Below are 20,524 nucleotides of genomic sequence, written 5' to 3' on the forward strand. Positions count from 1 at the left end.
GCACAAAACGCTCATGAATGTGAGCTATCATCTCATTCTGGGTCTTGTAGGTATTGAGCAAAAACTCAGTGTGACCTTCATCACCATACTGAGCCAGCCCAATTTGGTACTTGTCCCTGCCAACCTCCAGCATGCCAACCACTCTGGAGAGGAAATTCTGCATCCTCTGGAAACTGGCTCGTGATGTGTCCTGTGATGTGTCAGCAAGAAAGACCACGTCTGCATAGGCTTTGATGAATTCTGGAAGTAAAGGGAAAGGGAGACCAGGGGGCCAGAAAAAGACAAAAGGAGAAAGTAAATCAAATCAAACTCTCATGAAAATTGAATATAAGGATGGTTTTGTGTGCCCAATGTGAGAAGTACTATCTTTATACAACTCTCTGTATATTGTACTTCCCTTCCTGTATGTGGGACTCTATCACAAGGCTTTTCCTCTCTTATAGCCTGCTGCCTTGTTGTCTGTTTTATTATACTAACCTACCTTTCAATTACTCTTGTTCAAACAATAGTGGAGGCAAGGGAAGTTAAATGAGGACACACTTTATGCTAGAGCTTTTTATACACTTTATCTGATTTAATCCTCATAAACCTTTCTTCTAGACAAGTATTATTTTCTTTGTGCAGATGAGAAAATTGAAGTGAAAAAGTGAAGCCACTTGTCCTTGCTCACATAACTAGAAAGTGGCAAAGATAGGATTAAAAAACAGGTCTTCTGGCTTTCAAAACCCATGCTATTTCCCTTGAACAACATGGCAAGATGTTCCTTTCTACCCACAAGAACTCCATCCAGCCTTCAATCCCTTCCCCTAGGAAGTCTCCCCAGGTTCTCCAGTGATGCCAGTACTCCTTGCCCTCCCATACACCCAGCGTATTCTGGGTTATATTGTAGTGGGCTGGCATGGTTGGAATCTTGGGTTCTAACACAGCTTCTTACCTTTTATCTTACCCTCCACTGCTGAGCACAGAGTCTGAAGAATACTTCCTGAAAAATCCTGCAGGATATTGAAGTTTTCGGTGTTGAAGAGAAACTTCTCAAATGGCTCACTGGCTATTTTTTGCAACTCTTGGACATCCTGGACATTGACCCCTACCACATACACAACAACTCCATCTTCTTTCAACCGGTCAGCCACCTCCTGGACCTCATCATTTGACTCCCCGTCAGTCACCAGGATAACTATCTGAGGAACTCTGTCCTTGGCCCGACTGCCAGACTCCTCAGTCAAATAGTTGGTCCTAATAAACTCCAGGGCGCTCCCTGTGTTTGTGCCTCCTGGGCGGTATGGCAGATTCTGGATCTGCTCCAAGACCATGCTCTTCAGAGGGTGCTGGTTCAGCTGGAAGGCTGGGTAGATGTTGTCATTATACTGGGCAAGTCCCACTCGGACACGGTCACTGCTGATGTCAAGCCCCAAGACGACGGAGTAAAGGAAGTTCTTGACTTTCAGGAAGTTTTGGGGTCCGATGCTAGTTGAACTGTCTACTAGAAACACAATGTCTGCCAGGGCTGCTTCTCTGCAAGCTATAAGAGAGACGGCAAAAGGGATTGGATTACTGGATCTTCACTAAAAATGCTTTGAACCTTTGAACCAATGGTTCAAGCTGCTTGGAACCAATGCAGAAAAGAAGAATAATGGCAGGCAGCCTATACTTAGTGGTCCTCAGACACTACCCTCACCCCAAATGACAGTGTGCTCAGAGCAATAACATTAACATCCCCCCATACCTTTCCTTCGCTCTGCTCCATCACCTTCTGAGATTTCAGACCTGCTCTACTGACACTTCCAACCTTGAAATCCACTTAGATAATCCCTTAAATTTTATTAAGAAGAAAAGCACTCTGTAAATTAAGCAACATGCTAAGAGAGGGAATGTATTCTTTCCAGTCAGAAAAAGCCATCAGCCTCCTATCTTTTGACAAAGAAACTTCACATCTAGGAGTGTGCTGGCACCAGCTGGTCAGAAAGCTGGAATATATCCCATGTTCCTTGACACATCTTATTGCAGCGCTATCATTTAATAGCTCTGTGACCTATTTATCACTCATCTCTTTGAGACTTAATTTTCCTCTCTGCAGCACTGAAATCTTTACACCAACCCTCATACTCTTGCAAGGTTGTTTTGAGGATAAAATAAGATAATCTGCTGTAGCAGACAATGCCATGCTCTGCTCAGTCCTTTTGGATTTCTTTTTTACCATTCTATGCACTGCTCTTTGGAAAACTACCCTCCAGCTAGTGAAGCTACTTTTCTCACAATATTTAAAATCCCAGATCCTTGCTTGACCCAGATTCAGGGTCAAGACAACTTTGAGGCATAATGTACACCAAGTTCCCCTGCAGGATCAGGCTAAAACCCTTCACAGAATTTTTACCTGAAATCACACCCTTCCTTACTTTTCTCTACTTCTCTGTCCTGAATACCCCACATCCTTACTGACCATTGCCCCGGGAGCTCTTCCTTAGCAAATCATGTGTATCCAAATTCTTGTTTCAGGCTCTGCTCCCCAGGAATACAACCTAACAGCCCTGCTCTAGTGGAATGGGTCTGCTCTAAAAGATCTGGGATCAAGTCCCTAGTTCTGCAATCCACTTGTGGTAACTTTGGCTTCAGTTTTCTTATCTGAAAAATGCAAACAATAATACTAATTACCCTATGTATCTAACAAAGTTGAGGTGATCAGTCAGATGAGCAATGTAAATAAGCTTTCAAAACTATACAACGCCAGGCAAATAGTAGCTATTATTACTACGCATATAAAACCTCTTGGTAAGCCTTGAAGTACTGTACAAAAGGAAGATACATAATATTTATTTGCCCATACAAATGCAATACTACCACCACACACCTGCTGCATCAATGGGTCAAAAGTTTTAGCAGTTCTTCCAATTAACATACCCTATACAGAAATACCATAATAATGAATAAATCAGGAAGAGTCTGTCCTCTTGTGGGTTTTGATGGAGCCCACAAGCATTCTTCTCCTTCTCTTCTCAAAGTTGTGTGCTTTATTATGGAGTTTAGTAATTAATTTATAAAGAATTTCCACCATTTTATGCCCTATCACCAATAGAAGCACAAAGTTGATGACAGGCATATCATCATCACAGGTTATGACAAGTAATAACAGGTAATGCTTGTGAGTACCTCTGGTTGGCCAGGTATAGTGCCAAGCACTTTACTTGCACAATTTTGTTTAATGTTTTTAACAACTCTCTGAGGCAGGTACTATCATCCTAGGAAGAAAATTTAGATTCAGAGAGGTAAAGTGACTTGTCTAAGATTACCCTTTCTCTACTTTGTAAGATTTGAACACAGATCTTTATTTTCCCTAAATTAACAATCTTAACCAGTATATTAAACCAACAGGCTTGCAGTTAAATTAGCAAACATCCTAGGGGAACTACTGCCCCTCTCCCTTCCTGTCCTTCCTCCAGGCAACATGGGTAAGTTAACCTAGGAATAATAATGTCATTCTAGAAACAAATAAATCTTCATTCAAAAATGGACTTATACTACATCAGTATATAGAACCAGCATAAGGCCCACAGGATTTATAAAAAGAGCTGATGAGGCTTTGGTCAGTGATTGAAGAGGAGCATAGGGTTGGCTTCATGAAATTTTAATTTTAAAATTAAAACATGCACACATATGAAAAATAAGAAGGATGGGCAGAGGGATGAATAAGAGATCAAGCTTTGAGTTTCATGACTTCCAGATCAGAAATTAAAAAGAAAAAGCCTTTTTACCTGGAGAGACGTGGTCAACACGTGGAGCTGCCTTTGCCAACTTATCACAGAGCTCCTGCCGCAGCTTCTGGGCGAGATTGCTCAGACCAGAGAAGTTAGGAAGAAAGGAGGTAAAATTCTCCTGCGGACTACTGGCAATTTCCATGAGCTCTGCCCAAACTGCATCTCTGACGCCAACAACATAAAGCAGGATGCCTGCCCGCCTCAATGCCTCCGCAGGTCCATGGACATGGTCCTCAGCTGGCCCACTGCTAATCACCACGGCGATCTGAGGTACCCCTTGGCTTGCCCGGCTCCCTGATGCTTCCTGGAAGTGGTGGTCTAGAATGAACTTCAGGGCCAGGCCCATGTTCTTGCCCCCAGGCTTAAATTGAAACTGCCGAATGTGTCTCAACACATCACCTTTGCGGTGGTAGGTGGAAAGCAAGAACTCTGAATGGGGCACATCGCTATACTGGGCCAGACCCACATGGATGGTCTCACTGCTGACATTGAAGCTGTTTACCAGAATGTGCAAGAAGTTCCGCACACTGCGTGCATGTTGGGGGTTGATGTTTGTGTCCACCAGAAACACAACATCTCCCAGAGAGGCCTCCCTGCAGACTGGGAAAGAGAGTCACTTTCAGATAAAACATAACAAATGACAGCTACTGGCTGGAATCCCATCTCTCCAGACTCAGTGCCTTTACTCCTCACAGATCTGCCTGCACAGCATGCAGCCTAGACACACCATCATCTTCCCTTGTCTTCCCATGGCTACCATCTTCCCCTGCTCACCTGCCACTCTCTGTTCCATTCTAATAGACATTTGGCCCTTCAGTTAGATCACCCACCCAGCTTTCCATTCATCCCTTGACCTAAATAAAAGAACCCAGTTTTCTACCAGTAGTGGATGCTGTTGGCACCCACCTAGATTGCCTTCACTGGTTGGCACACCTAGCCTCCAGCTGCTTCAAGTGCTACCTGTCACTTTCTCCAGAGTCCTAACCTTGGCTGAAGGGAGTGGCATCAATTGGAGACACCTGGGAAGTTACACCACTACCACCACCCTGGGTGGCCAATGTCTAATTGACATGGAGATACCAATGCCTGGCCCACTTGCCTTCAGTGAAACAACCCTGCAGTGTTATTTAGACTCCATCACCACCTCTCATGACTCAGGCCAAGGCTTGACTTTACCTATAGTCTTCATCCCCTACTCTAACCCACTTCTCTTACTTCCTTACAGATTTTTTTCCTAAAGAGTACTTTCTCAAAATAATGTGCTCAAATCCCTGTCCCAAACTCTGCTTCCAAGGAACCCGACCTAAGACATCAGCTTTCCAGCTTTGACTTCTGTACTCCCTGGCCACTACCAGCCCCTTTTAGTTTGATCATTGGCATTCCTATATGTGTGGTTCACATGTGTCTTTTGGCTCCCTGAACTCAAGCTGCACTATGCAGCTACTTCTCCCCAACCCCAGCTACAAGCCTGGAAACCACCATCTCAACAGTGGCCAGGCCCATTTCTACCCCACCTTGGCCCATCCTGGCCTCCAGCATGGGAGAGATCAGACACCAAGTGGCTGCAGGACTGGAGCAAATTTTGGTAAATTCTCATAGGATCATGTTCTTTTATCTTTGTAATGTAACATTCATGATTGTGCTTATTTAATTAATGGCAATTTCCCCAACTAGACTGTGAGCTCCATGAGAACAAATAACCGTGTATTTTGTTTGTTTGTTCACCACATGAGCATCTAGCATAAAGCAGATACCCAAAACTATTGAAGAAGGAAAGAATAGAGGAAAAGAGAGAAAGGAAAGAGACAGCACTTATAAGGATGGAAATCTTGAACATTAATGAAAACAAATAATGGAATTAAAATTTTAGTGCTAGAAATAATTATATGAGACTGTAGCTGCTAGACATGTGGCAACTGAGCATGTGAAATGTAGCTAGTATAACAGAAACTGAACTTCATATTTTACTGAATTTTGATTTATTTTAATTCAGAGAGTCACATGCAGCTAGTGGCCACTGTATTGGACAGCACAAGTATAAAATAAGGAGTCCAATTCAGCTATCTCAAAGAGAATGAAAATAAGACCTGGAAAGGCAAAGTAACTCATGTAAATCCATTCAAAGAGCCAGAATTAGGACCCAGGTCTCCTGATATCTAGTCCATACCCTGAACTGCCATGAAGATTAAATTAGAAATCCATATTACAGAAAGGCAAAGGCCAAGTGAGAGTCTAGACAGAGAGGGCTTGGGGAGGTTGGTATAATCCAGGGACACTTAATCCACTTGTCACTTCTGAAGTCCTGGGTCCAACCTCTCAGAAGTTTGCATAACATTGGTTATAAAGCCAAGTGGAATCTGATCACGGAAAAGGCAGACGATAAATGAACTTCAGGTCCTTTAAGCTTTATTTCCCTTCAACCCTCCAAAGTGCAGTCTTACTGGGAGGAGAGAATTCAATGACTGTTCCAGGGATGGCTGACTGGCTTGTCCCCTTAACATCTCTTTCAGGGGTGATCAAATGCAAACCACGACGTGTTCCCCTGATCTTTCAAATCAGAGGAAACCACACAGCTGTAGAATATTTTCGAGGCAAGTAAGTTTCAGTTCTATCATAAACAACTTGAGAGATGTATTACATTTTCATAGACTGTCACTTTCTTAACCCCTCCACTAGTTCTTTGAATGTTTTAGAAGGTGTTTGAAACATGAAAAGACTGTCACAGCTTCTGTTCACAAGTGAAGGGAGCCAGAGCCAAAAGGAAAACTGAGAGAGCTTCATGGTTTTTTTCCCCCAACAAATAACAGCCTGTGTAATTATATTTGAATATTTAAACCTCAATATTGTCTCACTGGCACTTCAGGCTACTCAAATAATCTTCTTCTGATGAGACTTTCATCTTGGAAAGTCCCAACAATCTATTAAAATAACTGCAAAAAATTGCAGATGTGTCACTAGCACTCAGTGAAGCTATCCATCTTGGGATGATAATTACTCCTCGGAACAGCTCTGCCAAAGAGAAAAGGCAGAATGCAGAACAGACTCCTGTTTACAAAAGCATTTGAGAACCTGGTAATACATTTCAGAGTATGGAACTTTTTAATATCTATTTTTTTTTCTGTCTGACTTTTTGCTTTTTTTTTTTTTCCTTAGTATTTATTGATCATTCTTGGGTGTTTCTCGGAGAGGGGTATGTGGCAGGGTCATAGGATAATAGTGGAGAGAAGGTCAGCAGATAAACACATGAACAGAGGTCTCTGGCTTTCCTAGGCTGAGGTCCCTGCGCCTTCCGCAGTGTTTGTGTCCCTGGGTACTTGAGATTAGGGAGTGGTGATGACTCTTAACGAGCATGCTGCCTTCAAGCATCTGTTTAACAAAGCACATCTTGCACAGCCCTTAATCCATTTAACCCTGAGTTGACACAGCACATGTTTCAGAGAGCACGGGGTTGGGGGTAAGGTTATAGATTAACAGCATCCCAAGGCAGAAGAATTTTTCTTAGTACAGAACAAAATGGAGTCTCCTATGTCTACTTCTTTCTACACAGACACAGTAACAATGTGATCTCTCTTTCTTTTCCCCACATCTCCCCCTTTTCTTTTTGACAAAACCGCCATCGTCATCATGGCCGGTTCTCGATGGTGGCTGTCTCTTCGGAGCTGTTGGGTACACCTGCAGAAAGGCTGTCACTTCACACTTGGAAGGTTGCACAGCGGCCAGGCAGAGGCGCTCCTCACTTCCAAGATGGGGCGGCCGGGCAGAGGCGCTCCTCACATCCCAGACGGGGCGGCCGGGCAGAGGCGCTCCTCACTTCCCAGCGGGGCGGCCGGGCAGAGGCGCTCCTCACTTCCTAGGCGGGGTGGCGGCCGGGCAGAGGCGCTCCTCCCTTCCTAGATGGGGTGGCGGCCGGGCAGAGGCGCTCCTCACTTCCTAGACGGGGTGGCGGCCCGGCAGAGGCGCTCCTCACTTCCCAGACAGGGCGGCCGGGCAGAGACGCTCCCCACTTTCCAGAAGGGGCGGCCGGGCAGAGGCGCTCCTCACATCCCAGACGATGAGCGGCCAGGCAGAGACGCTCCTCACTTCCTAGACTGGGTGGCGGCAGGGCAGAGGCTGTAATCTTAGCACTTTGGGAGGCCAAGGCAGGCGCTTGGGAGGTGGAGGTTGTAGCGAGCCGAGATCACGCCACTGCATTCCAGCCTGGGCAACATTAAGCATTGAGTGAGCGAGACTCCGTCTGTAAACCCAGCACTTCGGGAGGCAGAGGCGGGCAGATCACTCGAGGTCAGGAGTTAGAGACCAGCCTGGCCAACACGGCGAAACCCCGTCTCCACCAAAAATACAAAAACCAGCCAGGCGTGGCGGCGTGCCTGCAATCCCAGGCACTCGGCAGGCTGAGGCAGGAGAATCACGGGAGCCCGAGGCAGGGAGGTTGCAGTGAGCCGAGATGACGCCACTACACTCCAGCCTGGGCAACAGAGGGAGACCGTCTCAAAAAAGAAAGAAGGAAGGAAGGAAGGAAGGAAGGAAGGAAGGAAGGAAGGAAGGAAGGAAGGAAGGAAGGAAGGAAGGTTGGTTATATCTATTTTTTTGTCATTTGGGGTTAAGTACTGAAAAAACAAGTGCCCACCATTCACTATAAGCTTCCAGATTCTGACTAAACTCTCCTTCAATGAATCGATTCCCTCTTATTATGAAGCTTCTGTAATATTTCCTTTTAAGATGGTCACTACCACTAGATGGTTTTCAGCTTAAAGAAACCCAGGTATTACCAATCCTCTGTGACTTGATGAATCCAAAACCAGCTTCAAGGAGGATGATCCCCCAAAATATCTTCCAAGTCTCCATTCTAGATGTGGACCTAGAGAAAAGAAGAAACCTTGTAATTAAAAAATGTGCCTTCATGCACTTAAAATGTGTCCAACACATTGACTATAAATTATACCTCATGAAGTTGATTTTTTTTTTAAAGCATAAGGATGTCTTTCCCCACATCAACATAGGCTTTATCAAAATAAAGAGGGAAATGTTCCCACATTGTTTCAATTATGCAAGGAAAATGGTCTTGCTGACCCAACTCGGGAAGAATTTTGTAAACACTCAGAGTGTACACCTCGGACTTCACTATTTAAAGTTGTCCAGATGTGGCTATAAAAGGAGAAAGCATACAGGACATGGCATAGAACTTCCATTTCACACACTGCATTCATTTGGTGGGTCATAAACATTTCTGAATGATTTTGTTTGTATATTTATGCAAGAGTGGAATGACCTGATGAACAGCTGTGGTATGCTAAAATATTCAAGTATCTCAGGAGCACATCTGCCTAGTCAAATAAGTCTAGTCTGAAAATACCTCATACATTCTCAAAAAAAAAAAAAAAAAAAGCAGAACATCAGACCTCCCTCCCCAAAGCTTAGATCCATTTCCAAAGGGGTCCATGGAAATTGTCTACTCTCAATTCCATTTCTGTTTTTTTTACTCTAAGAAAGTCCATTTGTTTAAAAATAAGAACACAATAATCCCATTGAATGAGAGGTTCCAAGTGGAACAGGGAATACCTCATCTTTATATTCTTGGCTAGCCAATCTCACAGCTGCCTTCAGCAGAATGTATGTGGCTAAAAAGCAAGGACTCTTGGAGATAGACTGCCTGGTCTTGAGTCTTCGATCCACTATTTAATAGTGGATCTTAGGCAAATTGCTTCACTTTTCTCTGCCTCGGTTTCCCCATTTGTAAAATAGGGGCAATAATAGCACCTACCTTATAGTGTTATCAGGATTGAGTTCATTATTGTAAAACACTTTACCCCTTCCTGGCACACAGAAAGCACTCTTTAGATGTTTGTTAAACAAAATAAACCTTCTTGGAGCCCCAATATGTAAAAGTTCAAAAGAATTCTTCCACGTCTTTACCATTGTGAATAGTTAAAGCACATTCTTAAACAAACCAAAGAGTTTAAGCAAGAATCTCTAGCATGTCTAAATCACTTCCTAGTCTTGGGTTCTTTAAATAGAATATTGTGTGGAAGTGATCATCACAACACCCAGGAATAGCAGACATCCAACAGCTGCGTTTCTCTTTCCAGAAAGTGTTAAGTGCAACCACCCCAACTCCCTAAAAACACGTCTCAACTGTTCATGCTCAACTTACTCCTTAAGAGGGATTCAAAAATTTGAGATAACCATATTTATTTTATTTACTTTATTATTTACACCAACAGAAAATACTGGGAGAAGTCTTGACTTTAAAGCAAGCCCATAGGCCTTGATTCTGGTTTGAGCTTGGCTATCTGCTCTGCAGACTTGAGCAAGCTGTTTCACCTTTCAGGTTTTATGTGATGAGTCTAGAGGGCTTAGCACTGATTTGAGCCAACTACTATATTGACCACTATATTACAAACATGCCCCAGGGAATTGGTCCAGTGTTTTTCCAGGAAATAGATGTGCTATAATTAGATTTCTCTGTTCCTCAGTTTCTACATAACTTCCCACTAGTGCCTCCTCCCGGAGGTGTATAAGTAACTAAAGGAAAGATACTTTAAGACTGTAGATATCCTATCCTTCAATAAACTTTTACCCAAGGGTAAAAAAAAAATGCCTGAATCTTAAAGAATAGATTGCCCTAGTGAATTCACAACTGTATGAGGGTAAAGAGCTTGAGAGTCTGAAGGTGTGAAAAACGATCCAAAATAAATTAATGGATCATCAACACGATCATCACCATCATCACTGCAATAAAATATTAGACGTCCAATTTTGAAACACTTGGGTTAATAAAGTTATTGGAAAAACAAAATCTTTAAGTAAAGGTTTTATTGTATAAAACCTAAATATAGATATTATGTCTACATTTTCATTTTCCATTATGTCCCAATTATTATTATTCATGCAATTAGTCATAAAAAATTAGTATTTTTAGCTAATTGTAAATAAAGCACTAGAGCTGTTTATGAATCTCTAGTGGGAAAGTCAAAATGATAAACATTTATAAACGGTTGTAAACATTTTACAGCTGTGCATGTCTGTGTTATATCAATGAAGAGTTAAGTGTCTATGTATTAGAGTTTTAATATCTACATGATATGTGCTATTTCATTAAGATGTTTATATCTTAAGCTGCTGAAGAGATTTTGCATTTGAACACATGGGGCTCCTCATGGAGGCAAGAAATAAAGCCATTAAATGAAATGGAATTAGATAGGGATAGCATAGAATACTGATTGTTTCTGGGAATAACTTTAATAGTTTTGCAATAGAAAAGATTTCTCTCAAAAATATGTTGCTCAAATAGTTAACCAACTAAAACAGTCTATTTTTTAAGATTCATTTATTCAGTTTAAAAGTTACTTTGCAACTACCATAGTAACAATTGACTCAGGAAGAATCATCAGAGATTGCTAAAACCATTGGGTAAAAGTTTGTTACACAACAGAATATGAATATATTTTCAAAGTATCTTCTGAAAAATTACTTAGAAATTACAAAGGGCAAAAAAGTACCATTACAATGGAGAAGCCTGATGGACATGACTTAACCAAGTGATCAATTACATCAATAATAACAGGATAAACCAACATCATCACCTCCTGATATTATGCATGAGAAAACTTAACATCACTTATATAGTATTTCTCCTTAAAATCCATGACCTAAATCTGATAACAAAGAAACAATCACATAAACCAAAACTTGAGGACAGTCTAAAAAATAACTGGCCTGTGGGTCTCCAAAATATTAATGTCATGAAAGACAAAGCAAAGGAATTGATTCAGATTACAGGAGTCCAAAGAGACATGACATATAAAGGCAATTCATGATCCTGGTTTGGGGGGAAAAATGCTATAAAAGCCATTGAATGAGACAGTAGATAAAATGTTAATATGGGCAGAATAGTATATAATAATACTGTATCAAGGTCATGGTGAAACCTGGTTTCTACAAAAAATACAAAAAATATTAGCTGGGCATGATGGTGCATGCCTCTAGTCCCAGCTACTTGGGAGGCTGAGGTGAGAGAATTGCTTGAGCTCAGGAGGTTGAGGCTGCAGTAATCGTGCCACTGCACTCCAGCCTGAGCAACAGAGTAAGACCCTGTCTCAAAAAAAAAAAAAAATACTGTATCAATGTTAAATTTAATAACTTTGATTATTGTATTATAGTCATGTAAGAGAATGGCCTTCTTATTTAAAAATACACACTGATGCATTGTGGAGCAAAGGGCCTTACTATCAGCAACTTACTCTCAAATGCTCAGCAAAACTATAATGATTCATAGAGACAGGAATAAAGCATTGCAATACATTTACAACTTTTTACTGAGTGTTTTTTGTTTGCCAGACAAAACTTCAGGCCCTAGAAATAACAGACTAAAAGAAACCATTCTTTTCCTCAGAGAACTAGTGGAGAGAGAGATGGATGAATTGTAATACTGTGGGATAAGCAAAATAATATAGAAAGCTATACAAAGTTCTGAGGAACATAGTGGGTGAGCACCTGTCTTCACCTGGGTGAAGAGTTTACAGAGCAGATGATTCCAGAGTGAAGACTTGAAGGATGAGTAGAAATTTGCAAGTGAGAATGTGAAGAAAGGGTGTTCCAGGAAGAAGAACAGCATGTACATGCAAGGACACTGGAGAGGTACTAGACACTCCAAACACAGATTCAGGAGCTGCCCACAGATTCAGGAGCTCAGATTTAGGAGTGCTGGGGATGTGGTTAGGCCTTCATTATAGCTCATGCACCTGTGCTGCCCAAGCTCTTAAGGCTTGATAAGTCTCATGGAGATCTTTGGTTTTCTGAAATGACTGAACTTAAAAGATGGGATAGAAGAGGGGACCTGAGCAGAATTCCTCAGTCTTCAAAAACAAACCTCCTTACCTTCATTTAATTAAATTAGCAATGCTTTATATACCAGTCTCCTTCAAGGTTTTTGTTCTTCCTCTGTGGAATGCTCAACTAAAAAATACGAAGATTCCATCTCTAATGCCCTATGCCAGTGACTCTTAAACTTCAGCATTGCACCAGAGTTACCCAGAGGACCTGTTAAAACCCAGTTTGTTGGACTCTACCTCCAGAGTTTCTGATTTTGTAAGTGTAGTGTGAACCCTTAGAATCTGCCTGCTGAGCTGGTCCGAGGAACCATATTTCAAAAACCATTCTTTAGGCCGGGTATGGTGGCTCATGACTATAATCCTAGCACTTTGGGAGACCAAGGCAGGAGGAGTGCCCGAGCCCAGGAGCTGGAAACCAGCCTGGGAAAAACAAAGAGACCCTGTCTCTACAAAAATAAAAATAAAAATTAGCCTGGTGTGGTGGTGTGTGCCTGTTGTCCCAGCTTCTCAGGAGGCAAAGGTGGGAGAATTGACTGAGTCCAGAAGTCAAGGCTGCAACAAGCCATGATCATGCCACTGCATTCCAGCCTGGGTGACAGAGGGGGAAGGGAGAAAGAGAGAAAGAGAGAGAGAGAGAGAAAGGGAGAAAGAAAGGAAAGGAAAAGAAAAGAAAAGAAGAGAAAAGAAAAGAAAAGAAAAGAAAAGGAAAAGAAAAGAAACTAGTCTTCCATGCATTTAGCATGCAGTGGTTCTTGCTCAAGCAAGTGTCTGCCCCACTTGCTTTCAATAGCCTCTCTAATTCCCTATGGAGAAAATTAAGTGTCTATTAACAAGTAAGTGAGAAAAGAGAAGAGATTATTGATTTTAAAATGTTTTTTAAATTACTGAGGTAAGCAGAAGCTTCAAAATATTTCGATGAAATACTCAATGCAAATATGCAAAATTAATTTAACACATTTTTTCCATTTTCTTTCTATTTATTCTCTGAAATCCAGAGCTGTGCTCTCTCTTTTCTTTCTGTTCACTTTAACAGGGTTATTACAATAACTGGATTTTTGGCTTTCTAATGAGATAGTCTTACAGTGTGCCACGTCTGGGCAGGAAGCTCCAGAAGGCAAACAATTGAGAAACGTGAACAGATTCTTCTGTACACTTCATGTTAAACTCTACATAACATGTTTGACAGTAAAAAAAAAAAAAACAAAAAACTAAAGTTTAGCCTTAATTTATTGCATAAACATTAACATTTGCTTTCTGTGCTCATTCACAAATCTTATGATGGCTCAGATAAATCTATAACTTTGTTGTAAAATATTTGGGGGAGGCTAGGTCAAACATTTCAATGACAATTAATGTGTCAGTAGGCACAGAAAAAAATAACAAGATGCAGAATCTTGGAGCTTTCCTCCAGAGAAGGCTAAGGATTACAATGCCAGAGTTCAGCGGAGCTCTGTGCAAAGCAATAAATGGTTGTTGATGGCTATGATACTCCCATCAGCTGTGGAAATCGGTAGATTGGCACACAATTAATTTGTGAGGTACTTAAAATTTTGGAACACTACACTAAGAAAATAAGAGAAAAGACTAAATAAATAAAATGAGAAACGAAGGTGGTGACATTACAAGAGATGCTTCAGCAATAAAAAAAATTAAAAGGAACTATTATGAATAATCATATGACAACAAATTGGATAACCTAGAGAAAATGGATAAACGCCTAGAAAAATACAACTTACCAAGATTGAATCAAGCAGAAATGGAAAGCTTGAGCAGATTTTAAAAAAAAAATCAAGAGATTAAAGAAGTAATTAAAAACCTTCCTAAAAAGAAAAGTCTGAGGCCAAATGGATTCATGGTTGGTCTATCAGGCATTTAAAGAATTATTACCAGTACTTCTTAAACTGTATCAAAAATAGAATTAGAGGGAATACTTCCAAACATATTTTTATGAGGCCACTATCACTTTGATATCTAACTCAAAGACACCACAATTAAAAAAAAACTACAGGCCAATATCTCTGATAAACATTGATGCAAAAATCCTTAATAAAATACTATCAAACCAAATTCAACAACATGTCAAAGAGATTATATATCATAACCAATCGGAATTTATCTCTGGCTGATTTAACACACACAAATCAGTCAATATTATCCATCACATTAACAGAACAAGAGATAATTACCACATGATTATCTCAAATGGCATTAAAAAAAATTTGACAGAGTTCAGTATCCTTTCTTGATAAGAAAAACTCTTAACAGTTTAGGTATAGAAGGAAAGTTCCTCAATATGATAAAGATCATTTATGAAAAACCCACAGCTAACATTATAATCAACAGGGAACAACTGAAAGATTTTCCACTAAGATCTGGTACAAAGCAGGGATGCCTACTCTCACCACTTTTATTCAACACAGCCCTAAAAGTACTAGCAAGAGTGATTACTCAAGAAAAAGAAATAAAACTCATCCAAACTGGAAAGGAAGAAGTAAAATTATTTCTACTTGCAGATGGCTTGTTCCTATCAGTAAAGAACCCCAAAAATTCCACACAAAAAAAAATGTTAGAACTAATATATAAACTCAGTAAAGTTGATACAAAATCGACATACAAAAATCAGTCGGCCAGGCACAGTGGCTCACACCTGTAATACCAGCACTTAGGGAGGCCAAGGCAGGTAGATCACCTGAGGTCGGGAGTTTGAGACCAGCCTGACCAACATGGAGAAATCCGGTCTCTACTAAAAATACAAAATTAGCCAGGCATGGTGGTGCATGCCTGCAATCCCAGCTACCCAGGAGGCTGAGGCAGGAGAATCACTTGAACCCGGAAGGCAGAGGTTGTGGTGAGCCGAGATCGCACCATTGCACTCCAGTCTGGGCAACAAGAGTGAAACTCCATCTCAAAAAAAAAAAAAAAAAAGTAGCATTTCTATATATACAACTATGACCTAGCTGACAAAGAAAGCAAGAAAACAATCCCATTTATAATTGCACCTCAAAAATAAAATACTTAATAATAAATTTAACCAAGGAGGTAAAAGATTTGTACACTGAAAACAATAAAATATTACTGAAAGAAATTGAGGAAGGCACAAACTAAAAAAAAGATATCTCATATTCATGGATTGGAAGACTAATATTGCTAAAATGCCCATACTACACAGAGCAATATATATAGATTTAATGCAATCCCTATCAAAATTCCAATTCACAGAAATAGAAAAAATAATCCTGAAATTCACGTGGAATCACACACATACCAAAAAAAAAAAAATACCCAAAGCAATACTAAGAAAGAAAAACAAAGTTGGAAGCATCACACTTCATGATTTAAAATATATTACAATGTCATAATAACCAAAACAGTATTGTGCTGGCATAAAAACAGAAATGAAGACCAATGGAACAGAATAGCGAGAACCCAGAAATAAATCCAAACATATATGGTAAACTAATTTTCAACAAGGGTGCCAAGAGGACACTATGGGTAAAAAATAGTCTCTTTAATAAATGGTGCTAGGAAAACTGTATTTCTACCTACAAAAGAGTGAAATTGAACATTTATCTTACATTATACACAAAAATCAACTCAAACTGGAAGAAAAACTTGAATGTAAGACCAGAAACCATAAAACTCTTAGAAGAGAAGATAGGAGGACAGCTCTTTAACACTGGCTTTGACAATAATTTTTTGGTTATCACACCAAAGCCTCAGGCTACAAAAGCAAAAATGAATAAAAGGGAACTACTTCAAACTCAAAAGCTTCTGCACAGCAAATAAAATGAATGCACAATAAAATGAAAAGGCAGTCTATGAACTGGAAAAAAAGTGTTTGCAAAGCACCTATCTGATAAGGGGCTAATATTCAAAATTTATAAAGAACTCTTACCACTCAATAGCAGAAAGGCAAATAATGTGGCTTTTAAGCAGGCAAAGGAACTGAACAGACATTTCTCCAAAGAAGACATAAAAATGGCCAATGGATATATGAAAAGGTGCTCAACATCACTAATCATCAGGGAAATGCAAATTAAAACCACTATAAGACATTACCTCACAGCCATTAGTATGGCTATTATTAAAAAGGCAAGAAATAACAAATGTTGGTGAAAGTATGAAGAAAAGAGAATCCTGGTACACGGTTGGTGGGAATGTAGACTGGGACAGCCTGCCTTAGTCTGTTTCCTGTTGCTTATAACAGAATACCTGAACCCAAGTAATTCATAAAGAAAAGAAATTGATTTCTTACAGTTACGGAGGCTGAGAAGTCCAAGGTTAAGGGACCACATCTGGTGAGGTCCTTCTTGGTGGTAGGAACTCTCTGCAGAGTCCCAAGGCAACACAGGCATCACATGGTGAGGGGGTTCAGTGTGCTAGTTCAGGTCTCTCTTCTGCTGCTTATAAAGCTACCAGCCCCACTCCCATGTTAACCCATTAATCCATTAATTCATGAATGGATTATAACATTAATGAGGACAGTGCCCTCATGACCCAATCACCTCTTAAAGGTCCTACATCTCAGTACAGCCACATTGGGGATTAAATTTCAACAGGAATTTTGGAAGGGATAAATATTCAAACATAGCACAGCCATTATGGAAAACGATATGGAGATTCCTGTAGAAATTAAGAATGACCATATGACCTAGCAATTCCTCTTCTGGGTATATTCTCAAATGAGATGAAACCACCATCTTGTAAAGATATGAACTCCCATGTTTCTTGCAGCACTATTCACAATTGCCAAGCTGTGAAAGCAACCTGAGTGTTCATTGATGGATGAATGGATAAAGAAAATATGAGATAGATAGATATATAATGAAATATTAGCCTTAAAAAGGAGATCCTGCCATGAAATACGTGAAATGCATGAAATAAGCCAGACACAGAAAGTAAAATCTTGGGGAGATGTAGGTCAAAGGACACAAAGTAGCAAACAAATAGGATGAGCAAGTCTAGAGATCTAACGTATAATATGGGAACTACAGTTAATAAAATTGTATTGTTTAGGGGAAAAAATAGTCCATTTGCCATGTTGCATTGTCATTATCTGCTTACTTATTTGTCTCCCTCAATTGACTGGGAACACACAGAAGGTGGAGCTTTGGTCTTAAAAATCTTTGTAGTGCTGGATATGTGAAAGACAACTAATAAATCTTTTCCTCTTATGATGACTATGTAAACAATTGAGCATGTAGTTTTCCAAAGAGTTAAAGAAAGATAAAACGAATATAAAAATAAATAAAAAATATGTGATTGGACAAATTGCTGAATGATTTAATCCGATGAAAAAAGGAATATTTACTCAGACTCTTTCCATTATGTGTGGCTTATAAACTTCATCACCACAACATTTCATGAGTTTGGCTATCTTTCTGGGAGTCTTCATTCAGGAAAACTGCCTACAATCCGCTGGGCAGATTGGGCCTCTCCAAAGGCCTTGGGCAGGTCAGGACACTCCTGTCACCTCCGACCCTTCCTGTCACCAGAAAACATAGAAAGTGCAGGTCATGCTAGTGAATAAAGACAAGGCCTGATGACCACCTGCAATTGTCTAATCTGGCATCCTATACACAATTCTTTATTTCCTGTATGTTCTTTAAGAAGAAGTTTGCTCCAGAAACCAGAGAGAAATTGTAGCATGGTTCAGTAAAAAATTGCACAGAACTTGACTTTGAATTTTCTAGTTCAAGTGTCAGCCTTGACACATTCCTGTGACGTGACTTCTTGCAAGTCTCCTGAACTCTCTATGCCTCAGCTCTGTCAGCCATAAAATAGAGGCAACGATGCCTTGCCATTGCCACACGGCAGTTATTGTGAGGATGGCAGGAGCTAATGGGGGAGGGTGGACTTTGTACAAAGCTATAAAATTGGAGGTGTTACCATCACTTTTGCCAAACAACGTACAGAACAAAATCTCAAAAACTTAGTCCTTTCTCACTGATAGAACCAAACCTTAACATTTTTATTCTAAGACAAATACTTTGCTTGAATCAAAGAGCTGACTACATTTTTGCTTCATTATGTCTAGGAAATAACCACGCAATGGCCAAAGTGACATTTTGATTGTAACAGACTTTACAACAATGAGAGACAGCCTCCCTAAATTGTTGAATCCAGGTACCAGATGCGATACCCAGCTGTGTCAGTGTGGTCACTTGGGTGAAATAAGCTCTTTAAAACCAGCTGTCAATAATTCCATTAAAAAGTGGGCGGCCGGGCGCGGTGGCTCACGCTTGTAATCCCAGCGCTTTGGGAGGCCGAGGCGGGCGGATCACGAGGTCAGGAGATTGAGACCACGGTGAAACCCCGTCTCTACTAAAAATACAAAAAAAATTAGCCGGGCGTGGTGGCGGGCGCCTGTAGTTCCAGCTGCTCGGAGAGGCTGAGGCAGGAGAATGGCGTGAACCCAGGAGGCGGAGCTTGCAGTGAGCCGAGATTGCGCCACTGCACTCCAGCCTGGGTGACAGAGCGAGACTCCGTCTCAAAAAAAAAAAAAAAAAAAAGTGGGCAAAGGACCTGAATAGACGTTTCTCAAAAGAAGACATTCAAATGGCCAACAGGTATAGGAAAAAATGCTCAGCATCACTAATCATCAGAGAAATGCAAATCAAAACCACGAGAAGATATCACCTTAGCCTCGTTAGAATGGCTATTTCTAAAAAGACAAAAAATAACAGATGCTGGTGAGTATTTAAAGAAAAGGAAACTCTTATACACTGTTGGTGGGAACATAAACTAATACAGCCATTACTGAAAACAGCATGGAGATTTCTAAAAAACCTAAAAGAACTACCATACAATCCAGAAATCCCACTCCTGGGTATTTATCCAAAGAAAAGGAAATCAGCATATCAAAAAGATATCTGCACCCCCATGCTTACTACAGCACTATTCACAATAGGAAATATGTGGAATCAACCAAGTGGCCATCAACAGATGAATGGATAAGGAAAACATAGCATGTGAAATCCTGTCATTTGCAGCAACATGGATGGAACTGAAGGTCATTATGTTAAGTGAAATCAGCCAGGCACAGAAATGCAAATACTACATGTTCTCACTCATCTGTAACAAAAAAAGTTGATCTCATGGAGGTAAAGAATAGAATGACACTGAAGAGAGGCTGGAAGGGTGTGGGGAAGGGGAATAAAGAGAGATTGGTTTGTATGGCTACAAACACACAGTTAGATAGAAGGAATAAGTTCTAATGTTTAATGACAGAGTAAGGTGTCTATAGTTAACAATGATGTAGTGTATATTTCAAAATAGCTAACAGAGGGACTTAACATGTTCCCAACACATAGAAATGGTAAATGCTCAAGGTGATGGATATCTTAAATACCCTGACTGGATCATTACACCTTCATGCATGTAACAAAATGTCACCTGTTCCCCCATAAGTATGTAAAAATATTGTGTATTGATTTTTGTTTGTTGGTTTGTTTTTGAGACAGAGTCTTGCTCTGTCATCCAGGCTGGAGTACAGTGGCATGATCCCGGCTCACTGCAATCTCCGCTTTCCAGGCTCAAGACATTCTCGTACCTCAGCCTCCTGAGTATCTGGGACCACAGGCGTATGTCACCACGCCCAGCTAATTTTTGTATTTTCAGTAGAGATGTGTTTTCTCCATTTTGCCCAGGCTTGTCTTGAACTCCTGAACTCAAGTGATCTATCCACCTCAGTCTCCCAAAGTGCTGGGATTACAGATATGAACCACTACGCCCGAAAAAAATAATAATAAAGTATGTTATTTAAAATTAATCTATCTCTAAGATCTCAGTTTAAAATAACTAAGTGACATTGAACTATTCTTTCTACAGTTTTTAAAAATCTTACACGGTATAGGATAATTTTTTTTTTTTTTTGAGACGGAGTCTCGCTCTGTCGCCCAGGCTGGCGTGCAGTGGTGTGATCTCGGCTCACGGCAAGCT

General features: G+C 40.4%; 1 protein-coding gene across 1 annotated transcript in view; it reads right to left on the bottom strand.

The window, feature by feature from the left end:
* Positions 1–8,601, bottom strand: part of LOC100583380 (collagen alpha-4(VI) chain-like) — a 90,793-nt gene extending 82,192 nt beyond the window's left edge. Inside the window, exons 1-3 of the mRNA XM_030816508.1 lie at positions 8,522–8,601; positions 3,750–4,352; positions 935–1,522 (exon numbers count right to left, since the gene is read on the bottom strand). Coding sequence (XP_030672368.1) covers positions 935–1,522; positions 3,750–4,352; positions 8,522–8,597 — 1,267 coding nt within the window. The 5' untranslated portion in view covers positions 8,598–8,601. The remainder of the gene's footprint in view (positions 1–934; positions 1,523–3,749; positions 4,353–8,521) is intronic.
* Between the last annotated feature and the right edge of the window lie 11,923 nt (positions 8,602–20,524).

This window comes from Nomascus leucogenys, chromosome 8, assembly GCF_006542625.1.
Source record: "Nomascus leucogenys isolate Asia chromosome 8, Asia_NLE_v1, whole genome shotgun sequence".
Lineage (NCBI taxonomy): Eukaryota > Metazoa > Chordata > Mammalia > Primates > Hylobatidae > Nomascus > Nomascus leucogenys.